Raw genomic sequence first — 13,702 nt, forward strand, 5'->3', positions numbered from 1 at the left:
CATGCAAAACGAGACGTCTAAAGACTGTCAATAGCCTGTGTCAGTGAAAGTCAGCTTTGGCTGCCATCTGAGTTAGGATAAGCACTTGTTTTCAGAGGTGGAGGATATTGAAATTATGCAGAAGAAGGCATGACTGTCTCAGCATCCTTCTACGGAAAGTGGCAAGCAGAACTTCTTCCCTTTTCTTCTTTCCTTCCCCGTCTACTCTTCCGATCAACATCCAGAATGACAGGCACCTGAGAACAGCAGCAACCACGACAGCTAACGTGCGTTGACTGCTGTACCAGGCACTCTGTAGGCACGACCTCCCAATAGGCACGGCATCTGCAGGCCTGGCAGCTCCTGCTGTTACCTGCCCTTCGGAAATGAAGGACTAAAGCTCAGGAAGCGTGTCGCTCTCTTAAGCAAACAGTGACTACGTGCTGAAGGCAGAACTTAAACATACACTATATTAACCACCATGCATGAAGGCAAAGGTTATATCTCAGTCATCCTCCCCGCTCCCACCCCCTGGGAAAGTGACCCACAAAATGTGGGTACTTGGCAAATTATTGGTGAAATGATGGATTAATGTATCGGTGATGTGGGGACTAAGCTGAAATGTGGGTACATGGTCATGTGTCCAGGATGGGGGCAAGGTGAAGTCTGGAGAAAGTACCGTAAAACTTGGAATTGTGGTCACGTTGAGGGGGTGTCACATTGTTATAATCACATCTGGAGCCATGGTCAGGGCTGGGGCGTGGTCAGCCCTGAAAGGGGCGTGGCCAGCCCTGAAAGGGGCGTGGCCACGGTCAGTGGCTGTGGTCCACGTGTGTTGGACTGGGTGGGAGGATGGCAGCTTGGGTGAACTTCAGGGGGCACTCGGAATCCGGGCTGGGGCAGAAGTGCTGGCTGGAGGGTGTGGTCGGACAGGACATAATTCCCTGCACCCCGGCTCTCTCTTGCCCAGAGCTGACCTCTTGACCTTGTGTTTTCTCTTTCCAGGGGGACCGTGGTGCACCTGGAATCCCCGGCTCTCCTGGCAACCACGGAGACCCGGGCGTTGGGGTCACTGGCCCTCCTGTGAGTCCTTATCCACCCGGCACCCCCTTGCTCCCTGGCACCCAGCCAGCCCCTGCTGGCTCCCAAGAGACTTGCTGCTCAGGCCCTGCAGCAGGGACACGCCTTTCCCGGCTAGTCTGGTAGTGGGTCGATGATACCTGGGCCGGCCAGGCTGTAGGTCTGTCCACCATGACTGACACTGTTCCTAAGACTTGGTGTATTTCTTATAGGAATAAGGCTTTTCTGGGGAGACCAAGACTTGTCTCATTCAAAGAGGAGTGAGAGAACAAAACTTACTAAAAAATAAAAAGGAAAAAAAAGTGCTCCCTGGCCAAGCTTTGCAAAAACTGAGGTATAGCCAGTGAACGTGACTTGGTTGGGAAAGGGGTGTGCTGTGGAAGAAACAGCATGCTTTCAGGTATTTCAGGCAAAAATGAGTTCATTACCCCTCTTGCTCCAGTTAACACACAGGTGAGAACGTAAGTGGAATCAAGAAGGTTTTTATCTCCACAGTAAAATCTAGGAAGTGGTCTTTGGATTGGTGGTTTAGATGAATAATTCCCATCAGTCTCCTGGTGTGAGCTGGCAGGCTCCCTGGGGGTGGGAACTGTGAGAACTGTAAAGCCTCTGAGCTGTGAGAGGTCATGAGGATCCATGACCCCCAGGCCCCGTCCAAGTTGAGGACTGCTGTGAGTGTCTTCAGCCAGCATACCCCGAAGACCTCCAGAAATAGGAGACATTCTTTCAAAGCTAGTACATCTGGATTTGATATTTGGACAGTTATTTCTGTAGAGAATAGACATTTTTTAGGAATTTCTTTCCAGAGAGTGTAGGATTATGGTTGTCTGTATCTTCTACCGCTGCTTCTAATTCTTCCCTTCGTACCACAAAGAGCCCACCCCCTCCCTCCATCCCCACCCCTTTTACTGAATATTGGCTTTCAGAACTTAAGACCAGTTTTCAATGCTGGGGTTTTATCTTCTTTTTAGTCCCTTCTTTGCTAAAGACACAGTACCTTATTCACGCGCCTTAAACTTGCATTTACTGGTTTTTTGGCAGCCATGTTGTCTTAGTCTGTTTGGGCTGCTGTAACAAAAATTCCTTAGACTGGGTGGCTTAAAAACAACAGAAATTTACTTTTCACAGTACTAGAGGCTGAGAAGTCCAAGATCAAGGTGCTGGCAGATTCAGTGTCTGGTGAGGGCCCACTTTCTGGTTCATAGATGGCTATTTTTTGTATGTCCTCATGTGGTGGGTGGAAGGGGTCAGGGGGCTTTCTGAGGTTTCTTTAGAAAGACTAATTCCATTCATGAGGGCTTCACCCTCGTGACCTAATCACCCCAAACCCTTATTTCCAAATACCATCGCACTGGGGGGTAAGGTTTCTATGTTTGAATTTTGGGGAGACGCAAACATTCAGTCTGTAGCGCTTGTCTCACTGTTATTTAAAGGAAGCTCCAATACCCAGTGGTTTTCAGATACTGTTGCCAAGCCTCTTAATAGCCAAACTGCCCATGTATCATTGTTGATACTGTTGTTATCATTATTATCTTAACCCAGAAGCACAATCTAACTTCACCCCCATTCAATGTAATCTGAATATAAACTGGAGCAGTACGTGACCCGGTCTCTGCTTGGTTTGGCATTCAAGAAATAAAGTAATCCCATTCATTCCTCATCTGTCTCTCAAAGAATCTGAGAGGAAATCCAGTATATTACGCACAATGCCACTTGTTCAATGTAAACCCCCTTTTCTCCCCCCGGTGGTGCTCTTCCGCCCCAGGGCTGGTCTTGGGCCTCTCGCTTTGTCCCTGAAGTCCCCCGGGGCACTCCCTTCTCTGGCCACCCCCTCCCAAGTGCACCTCGTACCAGAAATGACCACGTCACTTCCACTCCAGCCCCCAGCAACGGGGCTACCTTCAGGGTGGTAGGAAGACCAGTGGCCTTGTGTCTTCCTAAAGGTCCCCGGAAACCAGGGAGACGGCAGGTGGTATCCTCTTGGAAATGTCCAGTTTTAGTCTGTTTTTCTTAGAAGAGATTCTCCGCTAAAATTTCTGATGAACAAAACCCCTCTATTACATCAGTTTTATCTTTTGTCTTTGGCTATTTTTTTTCATCTGCTGGTAACCAGAAGGAACAACATGGCAAGAGATGTATTGAAGAAACATAGCAGTTCAGGCTTCCTTACTTCTGAAATCCTGCTTTTCACAGGGCCTGCTCTGGTAGAGTTAGGATTCTGAATCGTGCGGGAATTCGCCCCTTAGGAGAGAATCGGACTGAAAGAGGACCTGCAGGGCTGTAACGTGGGTGGCTCCTCCGCCATGTCACGGGGCTCTCCGTGCCCCGTGCACTCCCCACGAGTCATCACATCAAGCCCTTAATCAGCAAGCCAGGCGGCGGGGGCGGACACCCTTCGCCCCACCTCCCGCTTCAGAGCCATGAAATCGCCCAGGAAATACGTTACTCCCCGAGTGATTCCACCTAAGAAGTAACTGGCTGCTTCCAGCCAAGAGGCCGAAAAGCAAGTCTTCAGTGTCCTTCCTCCACTTCGACTTATTAAAAGCCTCCGTGGTGGGTGAAACGTTACCGAATTTTCGTAAATTCTGTCTTTGGCTGACGGTCCTTCCTGACGGCCTGGCTGTAATGAGGCTTCAGGGGTGTGTTGAGAGCGGGTGCGCGGAGAAGGTGGAGAAGGGGTGCTGACGGGCTGTGAGTTCATCCCTCACCCCTGTGGTTTACAGGAGCCCTGCCATTGGCTGAGTGGTCCACATCTGGTCCTGTACTGAGTCCAGAAGCGTCCACATCCTCAGACCTTCGGTCCCGTGAAAGTCAGTTTATCCCTTGGTGAAGGCTGGGATTCTGCCGAAGCATCTCCTGAGAACAGGATTCAAGGGCAAGGAGTTTATTTGGGAAGTTGTCTCAGAAATCACCCCTTAGGGAGTGGCAGCCTCCACTGACAAGCCCTTGGAGACGGGGGTCCGGCTGCAGAGCTGTTCTTCGAAAAGGGCGGCAGAGCCGGGGTGTTTGCATGCCGACTGCTGTTGGGCATTGGTGGAAGGCTGCTCCCGGGGAGCTGCCCCGAGCTGCACTCGGGGCGAGCATCCCCTTGTGGCTACAGACGCCCCCGGGGCAGGCACCTGCAGCAAGGAGCTGCCAGGTGGGTGCGTGCCCAGGGGATTTGGAGAGGGGCCCTGAAGGTGCCTGCTTCGTCAGTGTTGTCCAGGTAAACAGTCTGAGGCTCAGAAGGTGAGGTGACTTGGCCGACGTCACGCAGCCAGTCCAGGGCCGGGGCCAGGGTGCAGATCACTGCCACGTCCTCCAAAGCCAGTTCTGTTCCTCTGCTTCAGCTCTCCTGTGGCTTTGGCAGGATGGGCAGGGTTGTTCGCTTCCATTACGTGCTCACGTGAAGGCTGGATTCTTCTCGTCCTTCCTCCCGTGGCACTGAGCTCCAAGGCCTTCGGCGTCCAGGAGCAGCACCGACCGCTGGAAGGAGCCCGGGACCTTCTCGGCCGACCTCTGCACATCATGGGGCAGGGGGTGGATGGAGAGGCAGTTGTTTGGAGTCTTGGCTTCTCCCTTCAAGACGTTAACCCCCCAAAATCCCTTTAATCTTCAGGTTGCCGCTGAGCTTCCTTTTGCAGGGTCTGAGGGCAGATCAAAGTGCTGTTGAACCTCACTGAGCCTCGGAGCCTGAGGTCTGAGTCTGCAAGGGCGCGATTCCCGCTGGCAGCCCGCGCCCCAAGACTCCGTGCTGAGCAGTAGTTTCCTTCTGGATCGGGGTGCCGGGCGGATTACAACGTGGTAGTATTGGTAATAACACTTGCAACCTTGCCTTGGACCTTTTGAGGTCATAAAAATCCTTCCCAGACGTCTTTCTCAGCCTTCGCTGCCTGAAATTGCATCTCCGTTCTCCTCATCTTCAGTTTTCCCTCTCGGGAGTCACTTGGTCTGACGCCTGTTTGCCCAGGCGCTGAGGGTCACATACAAAGAAAACGAGCTCAACAGCCCTTGATAGACCAACAGTGTGATAGGGGAAGGAAGCATGGAGCTGATTGTGTGCAAAAACATATGTCAAGTGTCCTAACTGGAAGGTGTTTTTTTTTTTTTTCTGCTCCCCCTCCTCCAGGGAGTAATATAATAAGAAGAGAAAGGAAAGGCACTAAAAGCTAGAGCAGTCATAACTGCAGCTCACGTGGCCTGCCTACTGGCAGGGTCCAGCGTGAGCAGGGCAGCCACACCCATTCTCTCATTTATCTCGTGGACAACTTCTCATCCAATCCCCCCAGCCTTCCAGGCAGATCTTGTTCTCCCTTTCATTTTACAAATAAAGGAAACCACTTAAGAGATGTGACACTTGCCTGAAGTCACGGTTAGGATGTGGTAGACCTGGGATTGGATGCCAGCATTCCAGCTCCAAGCAGATGCCCAAGCAGGGCAGTGGTAGAACAGAAGTTCACATTTACACTGTCCTTTCCTGTGCCAGGGCCTTCTCACGTACGTTACTGCTTCCGAACCATTGACCTGCAAGTCTAGCCGTTGTTTCTGTTCATGTGTCTTATCTGCTGGTGTCGTCCAAGTCCTTTGGTTCTAAGAACCACAGAGCCACTCCTGTTGTCCCGGAGTCCGGCTGGCCTGTGGCCCCTCGAAACGAGCATGTGCAGCCAGCTAGCCCCACCTGCCCGGCTGCTACTGGGGGACACCAGGCATTTCTTGAGCGGTACCTCAAAGCCGACACTCAGGACAGGCTCTGCAGGGCTTCATTCCCGGCCGCGCGCTCTCGTCTTGCACTGTGCGCAGAGCAAGGTCCCGTGGGCAGAAGAGGAGGGGTTGGGGAGGAGCCCTACCGACAACGCACCGCCCCAGACCCCAGGGCTCCCTGTATAACCAGGAGCTGAATATCCCAATCTTGGCTTTTTAGATTAAAGTCTCGGGATTCTTCTCTTGATGGCAAAAAAAAAAAAAGGGGGGGGGTTTTAAATAAATTTCTACTCTCACTTCTGGTTGAAAACTCTCCTTTCTAATCTCGACAAGGCTTTTCGTTGTTCCTAATAATAATTCCGAAGCCATATTGAGCACTTATACAAGGGCCCAGGCTCCGGTGGGAGGCCCTTTACGTGCACTACCCTCCTCAGTCTTTGTAGTGGTTCTGTGAGCCTGAACTGTGGTTGTTTCCAGCTTACAGATGAGGAAACTGAGGCTTAAGAGAGGTTCAGGCAGTGCGCCTGGCTCACTGGGCTGTTGAAAGGCAAGCCCAGCACATAGCCTGGTACCCATGAGCCCTTCAGATAAAAGATGATGGAGAATAAAATGAGCTGTGTTTTCAAATAGATATCTATGGGAGGAGGGAGGAGGAGGGGATCAAATTTCAAATTTATATAAATGGCAATATTTTAATTGATGAGACAAGATTTATTGTTTGGTCTCAGAACTTCCCACCGTCTGGACTTTGCTTATAGAACAGTTTAGCACCGCCCTGCCCCTGTGTTTCCTTATACACCCGTACTTGGGCGTCGAGGCTGGAGCAGATTCAGGTTTGATCTTTCTGGCAAGACTGCCATCAGGAGGCGTGTGATGTCCAGTGGTGTCTTGCTGTGACATTCACACCCTTTGATAGCCAAGGTGTAGATGAGTTAGCACATCAGGGCTTGCAAATTGGTGCTATTCTGGTTCAGTCAGTTCTTTTTTATGTGTTAGCTAGAGTACTTCTGTATGGAGAGATGTTCCCTCATTTACAAGTCGGATACCCAGTGGAATAGCTCACATGGGAGGCAGAATAGAAATGCTTTCCCTTTAATCAGTTTCAAATAACGACTCGGTTCCCTAGCATCTTGCAAAGATGATCAATGAGGTGTTTTTGTTTTTTATCAATAATTTTGCACCCATGGATTTAAACACATTTGACTTGTTTCAATATATTGCAGTTATTCTCCCTTTTGCTGTTCAAATGGTCTTATTTTACGCAAATAGGAGACTATTCAAGTTGACCCTGCAGTCTTTGGTAGTTTCCTTGCTCTTTGGAACGACAGGATCTTCCAGATTTGTACATACTCCTTACCCAGATCTGGGATCAGTCATTTCTACAAGGAGCCTGGAGTTCCTTTTAGTGGAAAAATGGTGTCAAAGGCCAAAAGATGTATTTTGGGTAAAGTGACCCTTGAACAAACCCATCAGAGGGTGTAATCTCGGAAAAGAGGGTCATTATTGTTGAACACGTGTTTAGGCTTCCGATTTAGGAACGACATTGGGAAGTCATGATACAATCCCTCCTCCGCAACACTTTTCTATTTCTTAAAAGTATACCAGCAAGACAGCGTGGGAATGCCTGTTATGGGCCAGGCACCGGTCTGGTTCTCTACTTCGAGGACCTTCTTCTATTTCTGATCACACAAGGCAGGGTGATCACTCAGCTTTGTATTTGTGTTGAGGGGTCTGAGGCTCAGAGAAACTAACACGCTCAAGGTCAAACGACTAATAATTGATAAAGCTGGGATTTGAAATGAAGACCTTTTTGACGACAAAATCCATGCTTCACATGTAGATTTCATATTAAATGATGGAAGAGAGGGATTTGGAGCTTAGTCTAATGAACAAGTCAAATGCTTGAGGTGGATCGTGGAGTTTAATTTGGAAACAAAAGGTGCCTCTAAAATCTGACAGCATTCCCCAGGCCAGTAATAAACCGTCCCTAAGCCCTCTCCTTGAAGAGTAAGTGTGCAGTCTCAGTAAGGAGCTACTTAGAAAGGAACGAAATTCGGATGTGTGTGTATTGGTTCATGTGTACCATTGACCTACAGCTTGACAGAGCAGTGAGAGCTGATGAAGGGAGAATGAGCTGTGAGTCAGGGAGACCCCAGGTGGGATTCTGAGTCCATTGTCTTACCTGCTCGACTTGCCCTCTTGGCTTTTAGGCCTCTGGAGATTCCCCTACTTCCTTTAGTGCTGAATTCTGCACTTAAAATGCTTACTTTGTTCTATCAGGCAGTTCTGGGACATATTTGGTGGGCAGGCTTTTAGGTTACCTGGTCTGTCATCCTGCCAGAAGCCTGTGCCTCTGAGTGAAGTCTCTTCTCCCTCCTGGGATATCCCGGAAGCCCTCACGGGCGCTCCTGCAGGGATGCAGGGGCGCACGGGACCGAGAACAGGCGGGAGGACTCAACCCGCCTGGCGAGTGACCCCCGATGTGGCTTGGGCTGGTTCTTTGTCTCTTCTGGGCCTTCGGTTGCTCGTCAGTGAAAAGGATGATAACACACGATTTTCCAGTTCTCCTCATACCATAAAATGTTAATTTTAGCAGAGTGCCGTGTGCTGTGTTCTGCTGTGTCCTGAGCACGCCCGGGGCCGTGCTGAGCGCTGGCGAGAGCGTGGCGAGCGCCCCCAAGACAGCACGCAGTCCTTTCAGTAGACAGGGCAGACGGGCCCCGAGGCGATGACAGCGCTGGGCCACACGTCTGAGACGGGGTGCACCCAGGGGCTGGGGCCCACTTCTAACGAGCCTCCTGGGAGAAGCCAGGGAAGGTCTCCAAGGGTGCTGACATCTAAACTGAGAAGCAGCGTGTAGCAAGAACATGTCCAGGCAGAAAGGCAGGGCAGAGTCTTCTCAGGGTTGAGGGACCGTCCTCCTCACTGCAGGACCTGAAAGTAGACACTAACGCCTCAGGCAAGGGATACATCTTCAGTGCAACTTCGGAAGCCAGATTCTAGGCTGGTCACGCTTGCAGGATGGCAGAGCCGTGTGTGTGTGTGTGTGTGTGTGTGTGTGTGTGTGTGTGTGTGTGTGTCTGTGTGTGTGTGTGTGTCTGTGTGTGTGTGTGTGTGTCTGTGTGTGTGTGTGTACGCGCGCACCCACCTGTAGGAGTGAGGAGGGACACCACCGCAGCATCAGCCAAGCAGGACGCTCTGGGGATCCTGGCTCTGGAGGTACCCGCCCTCCCAAGGCCTGTGCTGCCCGAGCAGGAAGGGGGCGCAGCACGAGGATGCTGGGATGCTGGTTCCACTCCACACCGGAGCTGGAGATGGGCTCAAGTGTCAGACATCCAGTGGGTGCCAGGATGGGGTGGCACTAGTTCAGGGGCAAATGGAGAAGGTTCCAGGAAGATTCCCACGTGCAGCGATAGTGGGTGGTATGAGAGGGTGTGACAGTATGTCTTAAAGATGGGGGAAGTCAGCTCCTCCTTTCAGGACAGTTAAAGACCTAGCTTAGAAATAAACACCACAGCATGTTTACATAAACATTTCACTTCTCGTTAGCTTATTTGTTTGTTTGTTTCTTAGGGCCCCTCTGGACCACCAGGAGAAAAAGGGCCTCAGGTACAGTATGATTTAAATAACGGGCTGGGTTTTGCTGGGAGAAATTATGCAATCAAAGCAATTTCAAATTGCAGGGGCCAGAAAGTACAATAGCTTCAAAAAATCTTTAACGTTAAACAGTGCCAACTCTCCAGGGTATGAGCACTGACCTATGGAATGGTGGAGTAGGAGGGGGCGGGCTGTTGTCCGGTGCGGTGAGCGCGGGTGATCCTCGGGCAGACTGGTGCTGCCTTTGCCTTCTGCTGTCTCTGCTTCCCGGAAGCACAGCCGTGGTTTAACAAATTTAATCAGATTGCCAGAGGAACTAATTTTGAATCCTGGCTTCACACCCCCGGCCACATAGCCCTGAGCAAGTGAGGGCTCTCTCTTAATCTGTAAGGTGGGTGGAAGACACAGGAAAATTCCTAGAGGAAGTGAGATCCATCATGAAAGATGACTTGTGCTGATTCCTGATACTGTCTAGAAATTTTCAGCAGAGTGGGAATGACTTTGCAGTGAAAAATAGTAATGGTCACCTGAGTGCTGGGCTCTGAGCTGGGCCTCTCATAGGGCAGCCGGGCAGCACGCAGGGCTGGTTATCCACACGGCACCCGGGGTGAGCTCAGGCCCGTCTCACTGCAGGAGCTGCCCTGTCCACTCGAAGAAAGGGGCCTGCGAGGGGGGCCTGGGCAGTCAGGCTCACGGGGAGGACTTGCCCAGCATCCTTTCTGTGTGTATTTGATGCATCCGCCTCCACCAGCGCAGTGAGACGCGAAAGCTCTGAGCAGGCAGCTCTCAGGCACCCACGTTCCATCAGAGAGTCCTCAGAGCACCAGGCCTTTTATACAAGGAGAACCGACCCCAGGAAAGGGGGGCCTTATTTTGCTTAAACTGAGGGCGGGATGTCTTTTCTTTTTCCTCAGGGATCTCGAGGCCCACCTGGATTCCCCGGTCCCCAGGGACCAGCTGGCCAAGACGTAAGTAAAGGCAAAGGGTGCAGGCTCTGTCTCCCGAACCCTTCTCCAGCCTCTGCCGGCCTCCCTTGACCAGGATGCCCCATGGGCGACGGTCATCTTCGCTAGTCCCCCCTCCCCCATGAACATTTCTGTGTTTTGCTCCTCTCTTCCCTGTGCCCTGTAAGCTTGCATCGTCTAGTTTCACTTCTTTTGCTTTTGTGCGATGCTTTCGGAAACTCGTAAGCTCCTGGTTATGCCATACAATGCCGTCTATTGTTTTGTCAATTTTCTTTTGTACCTAGCTGGTCAGTTCTGCTCAAATCAGGTATCATCTTCTCCATGGACTTGTTCCTAACTCATCCATGTAATGGCTTTCTCCCTTCAAGGGAATTCTACAGACTTAACCTAATACTCTTTGAGGCTGTATCTCTTCCCACTTTGTGACAGTGATAATCTTCTCTTATCTCTGTGATCTGACTTTCGTTCAGATAGATCTGAGCTCCAAGAAGGTAGGAACCATGTGTCTTATGCACCTCTAGGTCCTTGATGCCTAACAGGGTGACAGGCACATAGATGTTACTCGATACAGACTTACTGACCAAAGGGATAAAGGACAGCCATGAGTTCTTGGAGCAGAGGTCTAGCACCATTAACCAGTAGTGCTAGACTGCTTGCTTAGACTCGCATCTTTCCACGTCTGTAGTTTTGGTTCACTAAAAGCAAGAACAATAAATCACCCTCCCCTTCCCTTCCTTGGGTTCTGTTTCAGAGAAGAAAGTTACCCTCTCGTTCCTGTCTCCAAATACTTGAATTTATTGTATCTGTTCCAGTCTCAGTATTACACCCTTATAGACAGTCCAGTAGAAGAGCCTTCCTCTTTTTCAAAGCTGGTCCTTCCGCCTGTGTGTGGAAAAGGATGGCAGAAATTTAAGATAGGGGTGTGTGTGTGTGTGTGTGTGTGTGTGTACACAAACGTGCACACACACGTACGCACTTTGCATGCATGAGTGGTTTGCGGTTTCATGTTTTGGAAGGGAGTTACAGGAGGCGTGGTTTACTGTTCTGAACAGTTGCCACAGTTGAGTATTTCCTGAGGAGCTTCGGGTGTTCAGCTGAGACGGGAAACGGTGAATTTTTACTGGTGCGGTCTTCACGGCCGGGTGATTTTTTTTTTTTCTACTGAGTTACACTCGGCGGATTGTAGAGGTTGGGGGAGAGGGTGTGCAGGGTGGATCAGGGTTATGTGCTTAGCAGAACTGATGTTTTCTTCCTCTCTTCTCTTAGGGTGTACCTGGAAATCCAGGAGAAAGAGGGCCTCCTGGCGAACCCGTATGTCATCTAACTGTTCGGGATGAATCTCGATCGTCAGTCAGGGGTTCGGGCAGCATAAAATGCAACTCACGTGGTTCAGGAGGCTTTAAGAAGGGGCTTTTGACAAAGCTGTGGGCAGGGAACTAAGCAGAGAGGCTGTGCCGCCCAGAGATAAAGCACAGAGGGAAGCCAGTACCACCTTGTGCTTCCCTTCAGAGCCAAGAGAAAGCGAGGCTGGTGGGGAAGGTGGGGGCCGTCATTGTGGGTTCAAAGCCACTGCCAGGAAGCCGGGCCAGAGGCGAGGAGGGAGCGGCGCCTCCGCCCCCGACTCCAGTTTCCTAACGCGCCTCTTATTGGTCCAGCTCGCCCGAGAGCCAGCAGCCAGGTGAGTCCGCGGACACATCCCCAGGGTGCAGCCTCCCGGGCCTGGAGCAGGACAGAGAAGGGTGAATGGTGATCTGGGGGTGAGAAAATGGACAAGAGCCGCATTCACGGGCAAGCTCCTCACTGGCCCGTGTCCTGCCCTTTCGTTCAGTAATGTCAGTACCTCCTGGCTTCCCCCTTTTTAGAGTAGAAGAGACTTTCTCTCCTCTCTCACAGCGAGAGCAAGTTGAGCAGAAACGGACAGTCCTGAGCGTCTGGTCCTGGGCCATGGATCCGCACTTTTTAGCCCAAGGCTCCTGCAGGCTTCCTTCATGTGCAGTATGCTCACCTTCTGGGGAACCCCCTCCCGCTTAAGTTACCAATGCCGGAGAAGCCCCAAAGGCTTAGCCGATTAACCAGGCCACACGTGGGCCCTCCAGGGAAGGGACAGTGAAGATGAGCAGGTCTGGGTGAGTGGGGCGACAGCTGTGAAGATACAGGAGAAATGAGTCCATCAAAAGATACTACCCAAGACGGAAGAACCGGCGGCAGCTGCAGCTGGGGAATCTCAGGCCTCAGGGCTGGTGTCAGACACCAGTAAGCTCCCCTGGGCAGGAGCTGCCCCTCAGGATGATGGGTCGGAGAGGCCATCTTTCTCCTCTGGGAGCCTGACCCGCTACAAGTTTCAGGCAAGGACCCAAGGCCTGGAGGCCCCTGAGGGCGTGGGCATCTGTTCCTGACTTCTCCGGGCTGCTGGGCACAGCGGAGATCTGGAGGGGCACCTGGTCTGCCTAGAAGGGTCCAGGAACTTTTCACTGAAGCCCTGCCAGTGGGAAGAGTGACAAGTCTTGCTGGAGGTTAGGGGTGGGCTTATTCACAAGCTCCTCCCCCTCCATGGAGTCCGATTGACAGCAGCCACCCCAGTACCCAAGTGCAAGTCCCAGGTGAAGTGGGTGAGAGAGTAAGGTTCAGGCCAAAGGCTGAAGGGGGTTCAGATGACCTCTCCCAAATCCAGCCCTTGACACCTCTGCAGAGAAAATTACACCAGCAGAGTCCAGCTGACAAGGTGGACTAACTGTGACGTCCACGGCTGGTCACCGGCAGAGCAGAGAGAGAGACAGAGAGAGGATGGGTCTCTTTTTGACCACCGTTAAATTCACTGAACACACTCCCCCCAGGTGGTCCCAAGTACCGCTGGGTAGCTGTCGTTCTCTGTGATCTCGCTAATCAGACGAGTCATGTTTTCAAGGGTCCCCAAGACTCCCCCTCTGGTTCAGTGATTCACCAGAAGGACTCCCAGAACTCAGGAGAGCTGTTAGGCTCACGATGATTGATGGTTTATTACAGCGAAGGATACAGATTCAGAGCGCCACAGGGAGGAGATGCACAGTGCAGAGTCCCCGAGAGCCGGGGCTCAGGATTCCAGGGGTCCCCTCCCAGCACTCAGTTTTCCCAGCGGTTGTGTGTAATCAGAGGGCACATGGATGACCACGAGTGCTCTGAAATGCAGCAGGTGTCGCCACTGGGGGGCGCTCAGGCAAACCTTGGTGTCCAGGTCTTGCAGGTGTGGTGCGCCTCCCTGGCTGGTCTTGGTTACTCCACCCTCTCCAGCCCTCCCACGTGGCCCGAGGACCCCACCGTAGATCACACTGTTAGCATAAGTTATCTGCGTGGCCCGAGACCCTAGGTAAACAAAGGCCCTCTTACGGGGCAGAGGGCATGCCAAGGACTTGGAAGTTATCTCG

The 13,702-nt window shown here is 51.7% G+C and overlaps 1 protein-coding gene across 1 annotated transcript in view; it reads left to right on the plus strand.

The window, feature by feature from the left end:
• Positions 1-13,702, plus strand: part of COL22A1 (collagen type XXII alpha 1 chain) — a 261,088-nt gene that overhangs the window by 186,229 nt on the left and 61,157 nt on the right. The window contains exons 41-44 of the mRNA XM_028500513.2: positions 985-1,062; positions 9,313-9,348; positions 10,251-10,304; positions 11,568-11,612. Of these exons, the coding sequence (XP_028356314.1) occupies positions 985-1,062; positions 9,313-9,348; positions 10,251-10,304; positions 11,568-11,612 (213 nt within the window). The remainder of the gene's footprint in view (positions 1-984; positions 1,063-9,312; positions 9,349-10,250; positions 10,305-11,567; positions 11,613-13,702) is intronic.

This window comes from Physeter macrocephalus, chromosome 15 (assembly GCF_002837175.3).
Source record: "Physeter macrocephalus isolate SW-GA chromosome 15, ASM283717v5, whole genome shotgun sequence".
Lineage (NCBI taxonomy): Eukaryota > Metazoa > Chordata > Mammalia > Artiodactyla > Physeteridae > Physeter > Physeter macrocephalus.